Below are 17,635 nucleotides of genomic sequence, written 5' to 3'. Positions count from 1 at the left end.
ACAAATTCTATTTTCTCCCTCTGGATTGATTTATTCCCCCGCTGCCCCCGCACACACATTTCAAAAGCCAAGCCATTTAAATCAATATTTTATAGACGGATTGATGTGGTTTGCTCAAGGCAACAGGTGACCTGCTCTTTTTTCCTACTGATTTTATTTCCTTTACATTTCTTCAGAAAATGTGTTTGGCTCAAGTAATTACTCTGGCCTTCTTCTATTTAAAAAGCATTCAAGATAGTTTAGGCAAGCCATTTTCTAAATATAGCATTGTATATGGAAAACCTATTTTCATATGGGGCCGCATTAGTAATGTGGAATCTTGATATATGGAAACTTCATAGAGGGTAAGCTTAGCTCTTTGACAACAGAGTTCTACAATCTAAATACAGTGGTGCCTCACTTGACAAGGATAATCCGTTCCAGCAAAATCGCTGTAGAGCGAAATCCTCGTCAAGCGAAATAAAAAAGCCTATTGAAATGCATTGAAAACCACTCAATGCGTTCCAATGGGCTAAATACCTCAGTGTCCAGTGAAGATTCTCCATAGGGTGGCCATTTTCCGATGCCTGTGCAGCGAAAAATCCATCCTAAAGCACAGCAGGGAGCCATTTCGAACATCCAGTGGCCATTCTGAAAACCTGACAATCAGCTGTTTTGATCGTCATAATGCGAAGAATTGGTTCTCGAAGCAGGGAACCAATTGTCGGGAAGTGAATTTTGCCCATTAAAACATCGTTTTGCAATTGCAAAAGCGATAGCAAAAACCTCATCATCAAGCAGATTCGCCACTGGGCTTGTTATAGGTGCTGTTGTTGTTGTGCTGTTGTTGTCCATCTTGGTATGGGGGATGTCTGGACAGGCTTGGGGGGCAGAGCCCGGCTCTTGGGGAATCAGTAGCACCAACAGGAGAAAAAGTTCCAAGCCTGGTGCTACTAACAGCGGTTAATCCGTAGGGCTGCAGGGCTGTTGGAAACAGATGCTCTGCATTCTGAAGCTGTGCGATGGGGCGATGCCCGGACAGACTTTGGGTGGGTCTGAGACAGGCCTAGGAAACTCAACTGTCACTCACCATGAACGTCTAATTAGACTTGTTAACAACCTTCAAACAAACAAAGATGCTTGTTTAGAACTAGAAAGTTGGGGAGGATTGCAACTTGGCTGCTGAGACCGCCCGGATATGATAAAGATAGCATTTGGAGGTTTTGGGAGCTGAGACAGGCTGGTCTTCATGTCACATTCAGGAGCCCAGGACCAGCTTTGGGTGTGCCAACTGCCAAGAGACCTGACTGGCCCTCTTGCCATGTTTGGGGATGGGGACAGGCTTTGTGTGTGCCAAGAGAGGGTTGGCTGGTGCTCTAGTCACATCCGGGGATGCCGGGACAGGCTCTGCATGTGCCAAGAGGGTTGTCTGACCCTCTTGTCACATTCAGGGGTCCCGGGACAGGCTTTGCGTATGCCAAGAGAGGGTTTAGGCTTGGATACCAAGAAGGCCAGCCTGGTTCTGCCCCAACCAAAGGCTGTCTGCATGTCACCTGGCTTCAGATTGCAGAGCTGATCTGGTTTAACCCATGCCAGGCAGGAGTTCTCTCCTCCCAGTCAGGGAGACAGAAGGTAGAACAAACAGCCCACTGGGACTACGTAAGCCAGCAGGCAGGCAGGGAGGTAGAAGGTGGAACAAACAGCCCACCAGGACTACGTAACCCAGCAGGCAGGGAGGGAGGCAGAAGTTGGAACAAACTTAGCCCACTTGGAGTATGTAACCCAGCAGGCAGGCAGGCAGGCAGGAGTTCAACAGATCTTGGCCTGCTGGTCTGACTTGATCCAGCAGGCAGGCAGGCAGGAGTTCAACAGTTCTCGGCCTGCTGGTCTGACTTGATCCAGCAGGCAGGCAGGCAGGAGTTCAACAGTTCTTGGCCTGTTGGTCTGACTTGATCCAGCAGGCATGCAGGCAAGCAGGGAGGTACAACTTTGTTGGAACTTGGCCCGAGGAGGCGACCAGAATCAGCAGCTAGAGTTCTGATTGAGGGGCAGGTTTACAGGCCGGCAGGCAAGTAGGCAGGTCTCTTTTTTTCCCAGGAGGACTGGAGGGTGGGCAGGTGGGCAGATGCAGGCAGGCAGGCGGTGAGTTAAGGGAGAGATTGTCATTGGAACCCTACCTTTTCGGGTTCAGTGAGGAGAAGCCCAAAAAGAGAAGGTTCACCTTGATGAATGACAGTCTCTCCACAGTAACGGAATCCAAATGCGAGCAGTGTGGTCTGAATATGTCTCTGAGATGGGAAAACACGCGTTTGCTCTGGATGCTGGTGAGGGGATGGAAAGGAGGCCCATGGCCACATTGGACAACTCTGGCCATATGACTAGTTTCCTAGCCCAGTAATGGAGGGGGTCTGACTGGTAGGACTCGGGGGGCTCAGCCAGATATTCCTGCACTATTATCTCTGCTAAATCCTCCTCAGCCGTTGTCTTTCCTCTAAGGCAAGTGCCAAGGTCACCACAGAGCTCCAGTAATGTTGGTGGTGAAAGTCCTTCTCTGTGTTTCGGGCAAACCACCCTGCCCCTCATGGCCTGACGTTCCTGTCACCCCATGCAAGCATTGTGCCCCCAACACCCTGCGGACCTCAATGGAGAGCTCCATCCTCCACTCCTTGAGGTCTGAGGTGCCTGCTACCAAGCCCCCCTTGATTCGAGGATCACATAGGCAGGCCATGCGGTAAGCTCTGTCGCTGTAGACAGGATGGAGTTGCTTCTGTGTGCCTGCCTGCAACCTCTTAACCAAAGCCCTGGTCCGTGGGAGGAGGGAGGAATCTGGTGCCACAGCAGTCTCCAGGAAGGGCTTGAGCACCTCCACCATCTGGGAGAGGGCCAGCCAATCCGTGGCACCAATGCCCACCTCTCTCCCTCTGGGCAGAATGGGCATAGAGGACATGATGTCCTCCAAAACTGCCTTCTGCTCCACCAGGTGGGACACCATGGTGTAGGTGGAATTCCACAGGGCAGGTCTGTCAAGAGAAAATGGGTCTCCTGACCCAACTCCCCCTGCCTCTCACACAGCCAGTGGGCAGCTTTCAGGCTGTGAGAGAAGTGGCCCACCAGTTGGCAGCATTGCTCCAGGAGTGCCAGAATCCCACTTGGGCTTGGTGTGGCTGCCAAGGCCGAGGACATTGCACACCACAAGGTGTAATTTGTGTACCATGCATATGATGCCCTCAGAGCCCACTGCGTTCAACGTCTCCAACATGTTCTGCCCAGGATCTGCGACCATATGGCCGTGGGTCACCTCCCTCCCTGGTGCCCACTCCTGCAGCGTGGACAGGAACTCATCAGTGAGGTTCCTCCCTGTCGCCTGAGCTTCCATGTGCCATGCCTGCAGTAGAATGGACCTGTAGCCTGGGGGCAGGGCAAGGGCCTCCCCCTGTGGCCCTGTCGCTGATGCCCTGCCACTACTCAAGTCCTCTGGCTGCCACCAGTGGGCTGTGAGCGAGAGGTAACCATGCTGACCTCCACTCCACAGGTCCGTTGTGAAGTGCATCTTGCACCCCTACAGCCATGAAAAATGGTCACAGGTCACCTCCCTCACAGAATCATAAAGCGAGGGAAGCACTCTAGAACTGAGAGTTCTTCATGAGGGGAGGTCATACCAGGGGGCAAAAAACTGCAGCAACCGGCGGAAGGCTTGGGATTCCACAATGGACAGTGGAAGTCCGAGCAGGTCAATCGTCTCGGCAATGAGACAAGTGGCCGCCTGCTGGGCCTTGGCCTTTGATCACTGGCTGAGGGTCATGGTGGACCCAATGGGTGCCACTCCGTGGAGCGTGGCCTGCCTCATGCTCCCAGCTCCAGAAACCTCTGTGGCTCCTTCTGCCTCCCCTGGAGCTGCTCTTTTCCCTCTCCCAGATGACACGGACGAAGTGCCTTCCCTGGACAGGACCCTTGGGTGGTGCCTCTCCAGATGTTGGCAGAGGGCGGTGGAGGACAGATGCCTGGGTCTGACCCCTTCCGGACCACCCCAAGGCAGGTATTGCAGTGTGCCAGTCATCACTGCTGAACGCCGTTAAATGATCCCACATGGCCCCTCTGCCATGTTTGCCCAGTAAACTTGATTTGATTGATGAATGATGATGAAAAATATATATATAAGTCTTTGCTTTGCTGCCGCAAAAGCAAAACTGCAAGAGCACCAGCAAGCCAGAGAGCAGCAACTGTTCTCACTCCAGAGAGCATGAACAGAAGTGGGGAACGGCCAGACGGGAAAAGCTTATATGAAGTGTCTGTAAAGTAGATACACCTTTCAGCAGTGCTATTGGCTGCCAGACATGCCAATCCAGGATCTCTGTCCTGATTGGCCAGAGCTTCAAATTGTCACCAGCAAGCTCAGTTGTTTAGTCGTTAAGTCGTGTCCGACTTCGTGGACCTCATGGTCCAGAACACGCCAGGCCCTCCTGTCTTCCACTGCCTCCCAGAGTTGGGTCAAATTCATGTTGGTAGCTTTGATGATCCCGTTTAACCATCTCATCCTCTGTCATCCCCTTCTCCTCTTGCCTTCACACTTTCCCAACATCAGGGTCTTTTCCAGGGAGTCCTCTCTTCTCATGAGATGGCCAAAGTATTGGAGCCTCAGCTTCAGGATCTGTCCTTCCAGCAAGCTCAGAGAGGCCCCCGAAAGGGGTAATGAATATAGATGAATATGAACAGATTGACAAATAAAAGTGAGGAAATATTTGTCAAGCCATGTTCATCCTGAGTTAAAATTTTACAAATACAGATTGACAAATATATGACAAATCAGCTATATTCGTCAGAAAAACTGATCCGTTTTTATACTGTATTCGTTCCTATCTCTAGTGGCAATCCAAAACATCTAAAAAACACTAGCATGTGGAAGACTTTAAAGTCCCTTCTTGGTCAACCTCTCCCCCTTGATATATGTAGACTACAACTTCTCTAACATCAGTCATGGTGCCTGGTATTATGGAAGTAGTAGTCTAGCATCTATAGAAAATTTGGCTAAAAAGGCTGTAGAAACTACTACCAGTTTTGAGACGTCTGTGCCTAGCAAGCTAATAGAGGAAAATTAAGTCACATGAACCCTGGCCAGCCAAATAGACCCCAGTGTTCATCAGAAGAGCTGCAACATAATAGGGGAGCTGGTTTACTGGTTTGACATGCACAAAATTGGCCACTGGAGCACATGTGTTGTTCTGACTCAATACCAATTGCATGACATACAAAAGTATCCTCCAAATATCCTCTCAAGTTAATGGAATGTAGCAAGAAATTGACAGCTCTGGAAGGAAGCAATTTATTTTGACTTAGAAAGGGGGAAAGCAGAGCCCCGGAACAACAGAGAGGAGGAGCAGAAACCAGAGAAACTGTTGCGCCTTTTGCAACCTGTCAACCTTTCATCCAAAAGGCAATGTCCTCACAGAAACCTCTGCTTCTGAGTGTACATTTCTCTGTTATAAAGGAAACAGATATCTTTCAAGCTTTGAAATAAACAAATGTATATATATATACATATATTTCACACAGCACACACAAACTAGCTCCTAGTAAACTTCATTTCCATTCTCTTTAAACTTACTGGCTGGAATCCTGTTGTTTAGTGTGGCACAACTGGTAACATTCAGTCCATGCCTAGCTAGCAAAAAATGAGTACCTCTCATGATTCTCAGGAGCTCGTGCACATGCAGGCTTGGTGCACATTTGAGAATCTTGGGGAAAACTCTTTACAGTATTTGCCAGCTAGGAACTGAATGTTACAAATTGTGTTACATTACGCAATAGGATTTCAGCTACTAAGTAGTAAGGCTTTGTGTTTGCTTGACAGTGCAGTCTTTTGGATGTCTTCATAGAAATGAATACCAGAGTGGATCCAGAGTTATTACACAAATTCTCAACAAAGCAGCCAGATATGACACAGTGCTGAGGAAACTGTTATTCTGCTTTCAGAAGCAGTAGAAGGTCTAATTTTTAAAAAAACTGCAGCGTCTAGCATCCACCAGTCACTAGGACCATAAACAGAATGGCCCTATATGCTTTAGTATCATCAACAAATTCAGTACACACCATCTACTGGTTCTTATTTGGTTACCCCAGGTGAGTTTTTTATGGCACAATGCCTGTTTGTAACCCCTGTGCTTTTTCACTACTGTACCCAGTTTTTTCCTTACCACAGAAAATCTTTTAAAGGATCTTTTTTGATGAGCAGTGTTAGGAGTTATATGCATGCAAACACCCATCATGTGAAAAGGATACTAGAACAGATAAAAAGGTAGAGCCAGGACAGTCTGCTCTATGAAATGTTGCATAGTTTCCGAAAAGTGATCGTAAAGCTGCCTAAGAAATGTAGCTAGAATGGTGATTTCTTTCTTTCATCTCACTTTAAAAAGTGTCTATAAACAGAAGAGCAAGGAAAGGAAATGATACAGAAAACATCTCAAAAGCCTTCTCAATCTGAAGGCTGATGTAAGGAAGATGATTGTCTCTCAGGGGCATATCTATACCGTACAACCATAGCACTTCAAGACCACTCTGACTGTCATACCTGTAGCCTACAGGATCCTAGGATTTGTACTGTGATGGGGGAATTAGAATATTCTGAAAGAGAGCTCTACTATGCTCCAGAACTGTCTAAACATTTTACCAAACTACAATCCCAGGATTTCATAGCATGGAGCCATGTCACGGCTACAGGATGAAGAATTTCATCAGGAGGGCTTTAGACTGAACTGGCAGAAGGAAGGAGATGCAACTTGGAGGTAAAGATAGTTGAAGGCTTATGTACAATGAGAGAAACAGAGTAAAGAGCTCTAAGAGGGCCCAATAGTAGTCTTCATAAAAAGATAGAAAGGGGAGAAGATCACAAATCACACAGTCTCCAATATCTATATACAAATGCCAGGAGTGTGAGAAACAAACAAGAAGACCTGGAAATCTTAGTTCAGGAGTGTGAATATGACTTGATAGGGATAAATGAAACTTGGTGGATGACTCTTATGACTGGAATACAGCAAATGAAGGATATAAATTGTTCAAAAATACCCTAAAGAACAGAAGGGGAGGTGGAGCCACAGTACATGTCAGGTAGGTAGACATTTGGTTACAGAATCATACTCGGAGTGTGCTTATCAATTACTCCATCTAAAACTGGCTCAGTCCTAAGCTTGGTGCTCCCCAACATTTTTTATAATTACTTGGATGATGGGGTGCAAGGAAAGCTTATCAAATTAACAGAAGACAGAAAATTGGGTGGGAGACAGAAATATTGTTCAAAAATATATTGAAAGGTTCAAGCACTGGGTGAAAACAACAGAACAATTTTAACAGGAATACTGTAAGTGCAAAGTTCTACACCTAGGAAAAAGAAACCAGATGAACAGTTCCAAGATGGAGGATTCTTAACTCACCAATATTACATGTGAGAAAGATTCTGGAATTGTCATAGATCACACACGGAATATGAGCCAAGAGTGTAATGCAGCTGCAAAAGAGGCAAACACTGTACCGAAGTACTAGCCCCCTGTACTGTTTCGGTCCCATCTTGAATACAATGTCCAGCCCTGGACTTTAACAGAAACACTGACAAACTGAAACAAATTCAGAGGTGAACAACAAGGATGATCAGGGGACTGAAAACCAAGCCCTATGGGAAAGACTCAATGATCAGGGCATGTTTAGCCTCTAGAAAAGAAGACTGAGGGGATAGCATCCTTTAAATAATTGAAAGGTTATCATATGGAGGATTAGCTAGATTTGTTCCAGAATGCAGAACGTGTAATAATGGGCTCAAGTTACAGGAAGCCAAGTTATGTTTAAATATCAGGAAGAACTTCCTAACTGTTGGAGTCAATTACCTCAGGAAGTCCAACACGGAGGGCATTCAAAGGAAAGAGAGTCATCTGTCAGATACACTTTAACTTGGGTTCTTGCACTGAGCAGGGATTGGGCTCTATGGCCCAATGGACGTCTTCCAATTCCATTATCCTATGATTCAAAGTGGTATCAAACTACAGTGACTGTATAGCACACAGAGGATGTTCTCAAAATGTTTAACATTGTGTCCTCCTTTTGATTTATGGGAATGTCTCCCACCTTCCCACTTTCATTTACCACTCCCTGACCCCCTTTAACCAATGATAGAATAGAATAGAACAGACAAAACATAATTTAAGCAAAAATGTGCAAATAGGCTTCTTTTAAAATTTCAGTAACAACATCTGTCACAAGAAATCTAAATCTGTGCTCTCTTCCATCTTTTATTTTGTGATCTGCTAACAGCAGAGCTTACGAAAGTTAGGTTTTGGGATGTCAAGTCCCAGAATCTCTCACTCAGCATGGATGGTCTTTTTTTTGGGGGGGGTAACTTTATTGCATGGATCGAGCACTGAGTTCACAAGCAAACAAACTGGATTTTTCAGAACTATTAAGAGTTCACCTAAAATGATTCATCTTGAATCATTTGATTGTAGAAAAAAAAAGGGGGGGGGAAACAAAACAAACCCAAAGCAAGATCACAGTCTTTGCAGCTAGCTCTGTTTCCTCTGTAATCAGGAAGCAATCTGCTGTCTGAGTGACAATGTGGATGTAAGTACAATACAAAGTAAAAATTGGTATTTCGAGAGGCTGAAAGTGTCCCCAGTTCTCTCCAATCAAGCACTTCTGCACAGCGACAGTCTCCCGTAGGAAACAGCTACTCCACTGGTCATCAGCTGCCCAACTGAATGATGGTAAAAGGAGGTAATTTAATTCCAAATGTTACCTGGCTGCCTGCCTGTGGTGTGTGCAGCAAGCTGTCTAACACTGTCACAGCGAAAGCTGATCTGGCAAAATAGCTCTGATGGGCCATCTAAGGGCAAGACATACTCACACAATTTTCTCAGCTTGCTTCTTTTACAGTAACAGTTGGGCAGACCAAAACTTAGTGGGTTTTCTTCCCTTGTTTTGTTTTGTTTTGAAGCATCTAGGCCCCAAGTGTTGTCACCTTTCAGATGCACGTTACATCAGAGGTTGATGATGTTACCTTCTTGGGTTGAGCTACATGCTGCCTGAGACTGGTGTTCTTAAACAAAACATATCCAATGTCTTTCACATACCACTGCCTTTCAGCCACAGTTAGGTAATGCTGTTATAACAAGGGTGGAGTAGCTTATGGCCTTGCAGATATTGTTGGACTACGTACAAATCGTATCAGCTAGTATATTCAGTGGAGAAGAAAGATGGGATTTGCAGACTAACAACATCTTGAGGACCTCAGGTTGCACATCCCTGCTTTATCAAGGATCACGTAAAGGGTCTGAAAGGAATATGCAGATTTTTAAATGGCTCAGAACTCTTTCTGGACCATTTGAAAGAGGAGAGGAGAGAGAGAGGGGAAAAACCCCTGGATGTGAAGCTCAGTCCTGAAAGCCATCAAAAAAGACCATCCATGCTGAGTGAGAGATTCTGGGACTTGACATCCCAAAACCTAACTTTCGTAAGCTCTGCTGTTAGCCATCCTTGCAGAACACATTTGTAAAGGAATGAACTGCATTCAGCATAGCGGTACTTAACCTCTGAGTAAGCCTGCCTAGAGTTGTGCTGGAAGATGGAAATTTGGTTTCAGGGGTCTGATATGTATGATGTGCCATTAAGTTTGAATTGGATTATTGAGGTATTTAAGGAGTGGCTTTACCAGTTCCACTTCCATGGCTAAGCAGGGATACAATCCAGGACTCTCAAATCATCTGACCATTACACCAAACTAGGAATCCAGGCTGGGGTAGCTCTTCAAATGTTGCTGGATTCAAGGATTACCCCAAATTTCATAATTGGCCTCCTAACAGCCATATTTAGCATGTTCTAGCCCAGCTGTGTAGACAAGTCCTGATTTGCTGCATATACTTCTCCCAAGTATTCTTGCCTCGTTCGGTGAAAGTGAGGGAGAAAACTCTTCTCTTGTGGTATTCTTAATTGTGGAAAATCTTCCCCAGGAGGGTGCAGTTAGGGTTGGCACCAATTCAGATTCTTTTTGTTTGTACAACACCTAAATTGACTGATGCTGTCTCTGCTACTGTGTTTCTTTTCTCTGTTATTATAATTGTGATGATGTGGTTTTGCCATTTTTAATTTAATAAAATCTTTCCCAAAAGAATTTATGAGTCACTTGTCTTCCCACCAAGGCTCCTAAGAGTTGTGCAAACACACACACACACACACACACACACAGAGAGAGAGAGAGAGAGAGAGAGAGAGAGAGAGAGAGAAAGAGAAAGAGAGAGAAAGAGAGAATTTGAAAAGCCAATGTTAAAGTAAGTAATAATCAAAAGTAGATGCCATAACTGGGTGTCGGAATCTCAACAAGAGATTTTTGCCTTGGTATCTGTAAGGATGGAGGCAAGTTTAGGAAGGTTAAAAAAAAAAAAAGCAAAAAGTACATAAATTAACTAAATTGTTGATCTGCTTTCCTGAAACTGAGTGACTCCAAGCTCATTGTATACAAAAGCTGCATTTGGTTGCCATGGTTAGACATTCCAGCAAAATATACTGTAGAGCACTTTTAAGGCCAAAATAACTCTTGCTAGTATTTGATACTAGAAAGTGTGGAGTATAATTGACTCTGGTTTCCCATACTGGATGCTGAGCTGGGTGATCCTTAATGCTCCATTCAGCTAAGTGACCTTTTGGAAACACAATAAATATGCAGTGCTTTATCAATGCCAAGGCAGTGTTATACAGATGCAATGCAATTGTGCATTCCCCACATTGTTGAAGCAGGTAGGTGTTACACAGTATTGGAAAGTAGTTAAAAGCTAGATGTATCTGGAGACACATTAATTACTCCTGGGTTCAGAATGAACAGATTTTAATCTCCCTTTTAAGTTTCAATTTTCTCTCCTCTGAGAGCACTGTACTACACAATTTTGCAAAGAATATAAGCTTGAAACAAGGAAAGCTCTGGTCTTTTTTGGTCCTTCTAAGAAAAGAGCAAGCCTTAATAATCCCAAGCAAATATACAGATTGACTGTGTAATGTTTTCATGCTGAAGGTTAAAGTGTTGCTGTGCTGAAAATTGAAAAGTTTTGAATTGTGAACATGAATGCAGAAAGCTCAAAATAATAAATTAAAGCAAAACACCAATTTTTGTTATTGCAGCAGCAATAACAAAGTATGAAAGCCAACACACACACACACACACACACACACACACACACACACACACACACACACACACACACACACACACACACACACACACACACACACACACACACACACACACACAAGGAAACACTCTTCACAAAAAAGGAGGACATTTTTGCATTAATATGCCTATATTAATTTTAAGTACTATAGGCAAACATACGTTCTTTGGCACTATGATTCTTTTACTGTTCTTTTTCAGCTTTACTCTAATGTTGGATATTAATAGTTCATGATCCATAATCTGCTCCTGGTCTTGTTTAGGCAGAAAGAATACAGCTTCTCCATCTCCTATTTCCAATTATGTAGTCTATTTCATTTGTATATTGACTATTAACATGAACCAGAAGAACTGTGGATTGAATCCAGACATAATATTAGGAAAGAAGGGGGGGAATCCTGTTGAAAAGAAAAATCTAGGCAGATGGCAGAGAACATTTAAAATTGTCAAGGACATGTGAGAAGCAAAAGTAAAAGATGACAGAAATAGGGTCAGAACCCTATTTCTGAAAGCTACTTTTTCACTGACTGTCACGTAGAGATAAAGAGAACTATTTTCTTCTTTAAAAGCCCTTATTTTCCTCTTCCTTTGCTCTCCTGCATTTGTTATTGTTGCTTTCCCTCTCACACTAAGATCATGAGGAGGAGGAGGACTCAGAGGCTGCCCTTAGCTGCCAGGCACAGTGAGAACCCTGGAGAAAGCCACAAAGGAGAAATGAGAAGCTTTTAGAAAATAAAAATAAAACCCCTCTTCAAGGTGGAGAAGAAGGAGAAAGGAAACACTGCAGCATACTTGGCAAAGAGAAATGAGTCCCATTTTTTAAAAAGACAGAAATCAAAGAGTAGCACTGGTGGAGGAGGAAGGATGGACAAACAGGAGGTGGTCTTAGGGATAGAAGGAAGGGAATGTGTGTGGTGTTTTGTTTTGTTTTTAAGTCACACCCTCTTCCTGCCTGGGCCTGAATCAACTGGAGGACAAGGGCCCCAAAGCCAGTGTTGTCCAGCCCGCATCTGGAACTTGGGTCACACCATTCCTTATATACTTTCAAAAATAGTTTGGAAAAGAACAGTTTTGAAAGAAAGTATTTCAAAAATACTTTTGAAAGAGGAGGGTACGTGTGCAAATCTGTTGGTTTTCCTGTGCAACCATGGAGCACATGGCAGCTTCCTCAGCTTCCGACACGTCAGTTAAAAGCCTAGAACAGTGGTTCCCAACTTTAGGTACCCAGATGTTCTTGAACTACTACCCCCAGAAACCCTGGCCAGCACAGCTAGTGGCAAAGGCTACTGGAAGTTTTAATCCAAGAATATCTGGGGACCGACTGTTGGGAACCACTGGCCTAAAAGAAGACATTATGAAATAGCTCCTCTCACATGGTTCCCCCCCCCGTCCCCAAGTCATGAAGTGATTACCAGGAATGATGCAGAGTGACCAAAAATGGGTAACAGATAGAAAATTGCAGAGTTATAACAAACTCAAGAATATAATTAAAGGCTATGCTAAAGGACAGAAAAACAGAAGTCTTTTTCATGGGAACAAAACTTTTTGGGAAAGGGGAAGACACATTTTGACACCACATTAACTTCATCTCCTTCCTGGAGTTGAATGCAACACTGCCCTCCTTCATAGCTGCTGCAGGGCTTAAAGACCTATATGAGAACCTCTGCGTAGAAATAAAAAAATATCTACAAGTATGTCTGGGAAATACAACATTTAGGAGAGCCTGGGAAAGGTGCTGAACTCTGAAGAGTAACAAAGAGGGCTGAGCCAACATTTCTCAGAAGACATTTTTCTGAGAAACATTTTGATATATGCTCATTCTTATACCTCTTGAAACTGAAGGTCACTTTCCAAAACTTTTCTCTAATTTTTCTCTGCCAGATTTTTGTGGAGTCTCCCATTCTTACAGCACTACCACTACCACCACCATGCCCCAGAATAATACTAGGTAGAGAAGGTTATGGAGAATGTAAGGCAAAGATCAGGTTGCCAGCATTATTATTGTTGTACACAGCAGGCACAATGGAAGGACAGGATAGAACAAAACAAAATTATAGGTCTTTAGGAAAAACAGGAGGGAAAAAGCTGTCTTACAACCACTCCACATTTATAAAGACACAGTTGGACTGGAGAAATATAGCAAAATGGTCTATCAGTTTTCCGTGCCCAGAACTGGGGTGGAGACTTTCAAAGGCTGATTTGTCCACAGTTATTCCCAGCCATTACTGGAGCAGCATTCCCAGCTCCTTCCCTGTCAGTTTGCCTAACATTTGTCTGACCATCAGCAACCTACTCTGGTTTTTATTGATTTATATTTTTTCAGGATGAACAGGCTTGGAGAAACTGTACCAGGATAAGGATTTCCTGACTCCCCTATAACCTTAGTTATATCTGTGATTATATTAAAGGGAAGCTTCTGGGAAGATTCAAATCCACCGTGTCTGAACTTCTCTCGATAAATCAGTAACAGGTATGACAACTGTGTCGAAGCAGCACTGGAGAACATATGGAGGCCCATTTGAGTGGAACAGTCTGCCTAATTTAGTTACACTAATGTAAACAGAACCAAATTGACTTTTTAATGCTAACACCGCCTCTAAACTGGGTTGCAGTTTTGATAGCTAAGTGCAACTCCACTACTTGTCCCTTAATACCTCCTTGCCTCGTTTCACTGGTTGCTGAGGATGAATTATCTTTTACGCCACTGTCAAAAATACAATACAATAAAAATGGACTCAACTTTGTAAAGATTTGGGAGACAGTTACTGTGAATTATTTGATCCATGCAATCCTAGGGATAAGATGTTGGTTTAGGTGAGATTATTCACAAGTCAGCTGGATACTGCTCTGTTTTATACCCCTGTGTTTAAATTATAGCAAGATACATACAGCAGTGATACCATCAATCATAGATTGGGCCTTTGGTGGCTGAAAGCCAGCTCAGTTTTGATTCATCTATTGCATCAATCTTTGGCAAAGAAATAATAAACTAATGCCTCTTCAAAGGCCACTCTGTGGAATAGTACAGAGAATCAGGACAGATACATCAATTCCCCATACTCTCCTACCAATATTTTCTTCCTCCTAACTACAAAGAGCAACCATCTTTTACAGGCTGGATTTGTCTCCGTTCAGACTACAGGGCCTTATAGATCCACTCACCAGCGTTTGAGATCCTGCACCTTGACCTTTCCCACCACTGTTTTGTTTGCTGCTGCTTTTGTTTGCCAACTTTAATTTGAGGCTCATTTGCCCAGGAGACCACAGGCCCTAAGGCTGCAGCCCACCACGTTCAGAATTGTTGCCTGAGTGGCATCTCATTTCAATGCTAGGCATTGCTGTTACTTACTCAAAGGGGTCGCTGGGATCCGTCCTTTGGAGCTCAGGTGGAATTGGTATTCTTTTGTAGTACATCTCCCAGTCAAAGGCGCCACGCATGGCATCCCCCGCTTGTGCCTCGTATCCAAAGTGATTGTGGTCAATGACATCGATCATGGGACACACAATGGTTTTATGGTTTAGTGCAATCTGGTCTGAAAGATGAAAGCAGAAAATACAAAACGGCAGGTCTATTCAAGCCATATATCACATTACCATTACCACAAAGCGAATCCCTTAGGCATCTCCTTCTGCTTTTTCTACACTTTTTAATTTTTTTCCCCAAGTTTGAAGATTGTCTAGGCAGTTCCCCCTGGCCCTAAAATCATTCATTCACATCTGCATCAAGCCTCCGTCTGTAACAGACTTTATGCGCTGGGCCAGTGATTAGACACAATTATAGTCCTTCAAAGGGAGACATATCCCAGAGAGACCTGCAGAAGTCAAGTCGTTTATATCGCTGTCATTTTGCTGCTTTAAACTGTCCCCAATCTGTCACCTAAGAAATCTGCCAGCAGGCAAGTAATAAAAAATAAAATAAAAAATAAAATTTTTTAAAACGCTCATTTTATCTTCATGTGCATGGCAGGAACATGCTGAGAAAATGCTGTCCATTCTTGTCTTTAAAATACAAATATCAGATTGTACTGTAATTCAGGTTATACTCTGACAGCAATTGAAGCCAAAGAGATTAATTTATCAATTTCTCTTCCACATCCCTTTCATATATTTTACCCAGAATACTTATGAATTTCCATAGGTATTAATCTGCATCATTACACAGACATCAAGATTATTTCCCTTTGTTTTTCTGGCAAGCTGGTGACTTGTGGTGCAATGTGTTAATAATGCAAAATGCAGCAAATTAATTTCATGAAGAGATAGCAATAATTTGGCAGCCTGAAAGTAATGAGTGACACAATGAATGCCTTTGAAAAATAAGATTCCACATTCCACTTTAGAGAAGGCATGTAAAGGATTTAAAAGAGTTCTAAAGTGTGAGACAAAGACAAAGTTGCCCAAATGCATGAGTTCTACAGGTACACTTTCTAGGGAACCAGGATTAGCTGACTAATTTATACACATTCATCTTGAGAGTAAATGGGACTTTATTCTGAGCAAGTTACAGAATTCTGTCATCGGTGTAAATGAAATAGTATAAGTTGTGGCTGCAAGTTGCTACTCAATGATGAGGTACAGATCTGATAATTCCTGCAGGGATATATGAAGTCCAACCTTGATATGACTGGATAAATTATTGACATTTTTGTCTATTATTTGCTTTGCAAACATCACCCTGGTTTATAGTCATATAGTTGTTGTAAGCAGGGTGGTCCCATGAAAAGCAGAGTGCTCCTGTACTTCAAGGACAGAGATCTAAATCTTAGTTTATTTCATTCTTGCAAGTGAAAACAGAAAATTACAAACATTTTCTCATCAGCTTTAAAGATTCAGAGGTGCCTTTTGCCCAGTCCTATCTGGAAATGCAAAGAAAGAACCCAGGACCATTTTGATGTAAAGGAGATGTGGTAGATATGATCCGTCACCAAGGATCAGTCACTTATTAATAACACCTAGCTTTTTAGTACTCAGATCGTAGACATAATTCTGAAATTAAGTTAGCCAGCATAGGTTTTTTTTGTTTTGAAAAACAGATTGCACAAATAAAGTAAACCTGAGAGAAGATCCAAGCAGTTGAACAGGATGGCGTTCTTCTAACAACAAAGCCATTCCATGTGAAGCAGAGACTGAGTGTTCCAATCCGATGGTGCACAAGAGTTGATGGCCAAAATCTTATTGGTGATTTACATTTAAATAAGGGAAATCACATACACCATGGCTTTTTAACAAGCTGTTGGTTTTGTTTCTGGGCCTGTGCCAATCACACAATCAGAGCACATGCCCAGGAGCACAGTCAACGCCTTTTAATGAGCAGCAATGTGTTGCTGTAACTTATGTAGTTTCTTTAATGCAAGTATAAATTGCCAACAGGATTCCAGCCATTATTTGTAGGAGCCCAGGGCTGAAGATTATTTGATATCATCATCATCATCATCATCATCATCATCATCATCATCATCATCATCATCATCATCATCATCATCATCGAACTGCAGAGCCGGGAGGGACCCTATGGGTCACTGAGTCTAGCCCCTGTCAGGGATGCACTGTGGAGAATTGTACTCTCAACCCAGATATCTAAACCATGGATCTATCCAGCAAGATATTGTAGATGCTCATCAAAAACGCACAAAAAACAATGGCTAGTTTTCTTCTTTTGAAAAAAATAATAATATAAACAAACTTCCTAGAGATGCTGATGGCAAAAAATAAAATTAAATTAAAAATGACACAGGTAGATGGCCTCCATTTTCTGAATGCAAATAAGAAAGGCTAAGATGTGCAGACACGTGGGAAAGGAACTGAAGGCAGGAAGAAGACACTGGCCCTGAGGACCACAGAGAGGTGGGGAAGAAAATCAATCGAACCATTTACGTAAAGCTGAGCAGAGAATGAAATGCTGATCAAATGAATACAGACATTGGGGGAAAGTCATACAGGAATGTCAAGGAGGTGCAAGGTCATATAACTAATTTCTTTTAAGACTGTACTTGACAAAATGGTTAACTATTGAATTTTGCATATCTGACCAATAAACACACCAGATCTATGATAATATGTGCTAGCAATGATGTGCTGGAATCCCTCATACTCCTTTCTAATGATAAGATACCCCTCCATTACATTATGGTACAAAGGGAAGCAGGAATGTTCAAAGTGGAGGTTGTTCATCAATCTGTTCTGCAGATGTTTTAGCTTTGCGCTATGTTTTACTTCTGCTCTCCTTTCTACCCCTCTACCTGATTCCTTAGCTCTGTCTGGTACTGAGGCTCTTGTTCTAGTTGCTAATAACACAGGAGGCATTCCCCACACTGATGTAAAACTTTAAAATATTATGACTGTCAAAATTCACTGAGACAATGACACTTAGCTGGTTCTATTACTTCTTTGTCTCTCTTTTAAGTATAGACCAGTCAGGTATTGTAGGAATAAACAAAAGACATAGCACTTAAACCA

General features: G+C 43.1%; 1 protein-coding gene across 4 annotated transcripts in view; it reads right to left on the bottom strand.

The window, feature by feature from the left end:
- GALNTL6 (polypeptide N-acetylgalactosaminyltransferase like 6) overlaps positions 1 to 17,635 on the bottom strand; it is a 640,150-nt gene that overhangs the window by 99,338 nt on the left and 523,177 nt on the right. For all 4 annotated transcript variants that reach the window (XM_020803448.3, XM_073001453.2, XM_020803463.3 and 1 more), the window contains one exon: positions 14,529 to 14,712. In XM_020803448.3, coding sequence (XP_020659107.3) covers positions 14,529 to 14,712 — 184 coding nt within the window. The remainder of the gene's footprint in view (positions 1 to 14,528; positions 14,713 to 17,635) is intronic.

The sequence above is a fragment of the Pogona vitticeps genome, chromosome 5, assembly GCF_051106095.1.
Source record: "Pogona vitticeps strain Pit_001003342236 chromosome 5, PviZW2.1, whole genome shotgun sequence".
Classification (NCBI taxonomy): domain Eukaryota; kingdom Metazoa; phylum Chordata; class Lepidosauria; order Squamata; family Agamidae; genus Pogona; species Pogona vitticeps.
Note: the sequence above shows the minus strand (reverse complement) of the source record. Positions and strands in the feature narration are given on the sequence as shown.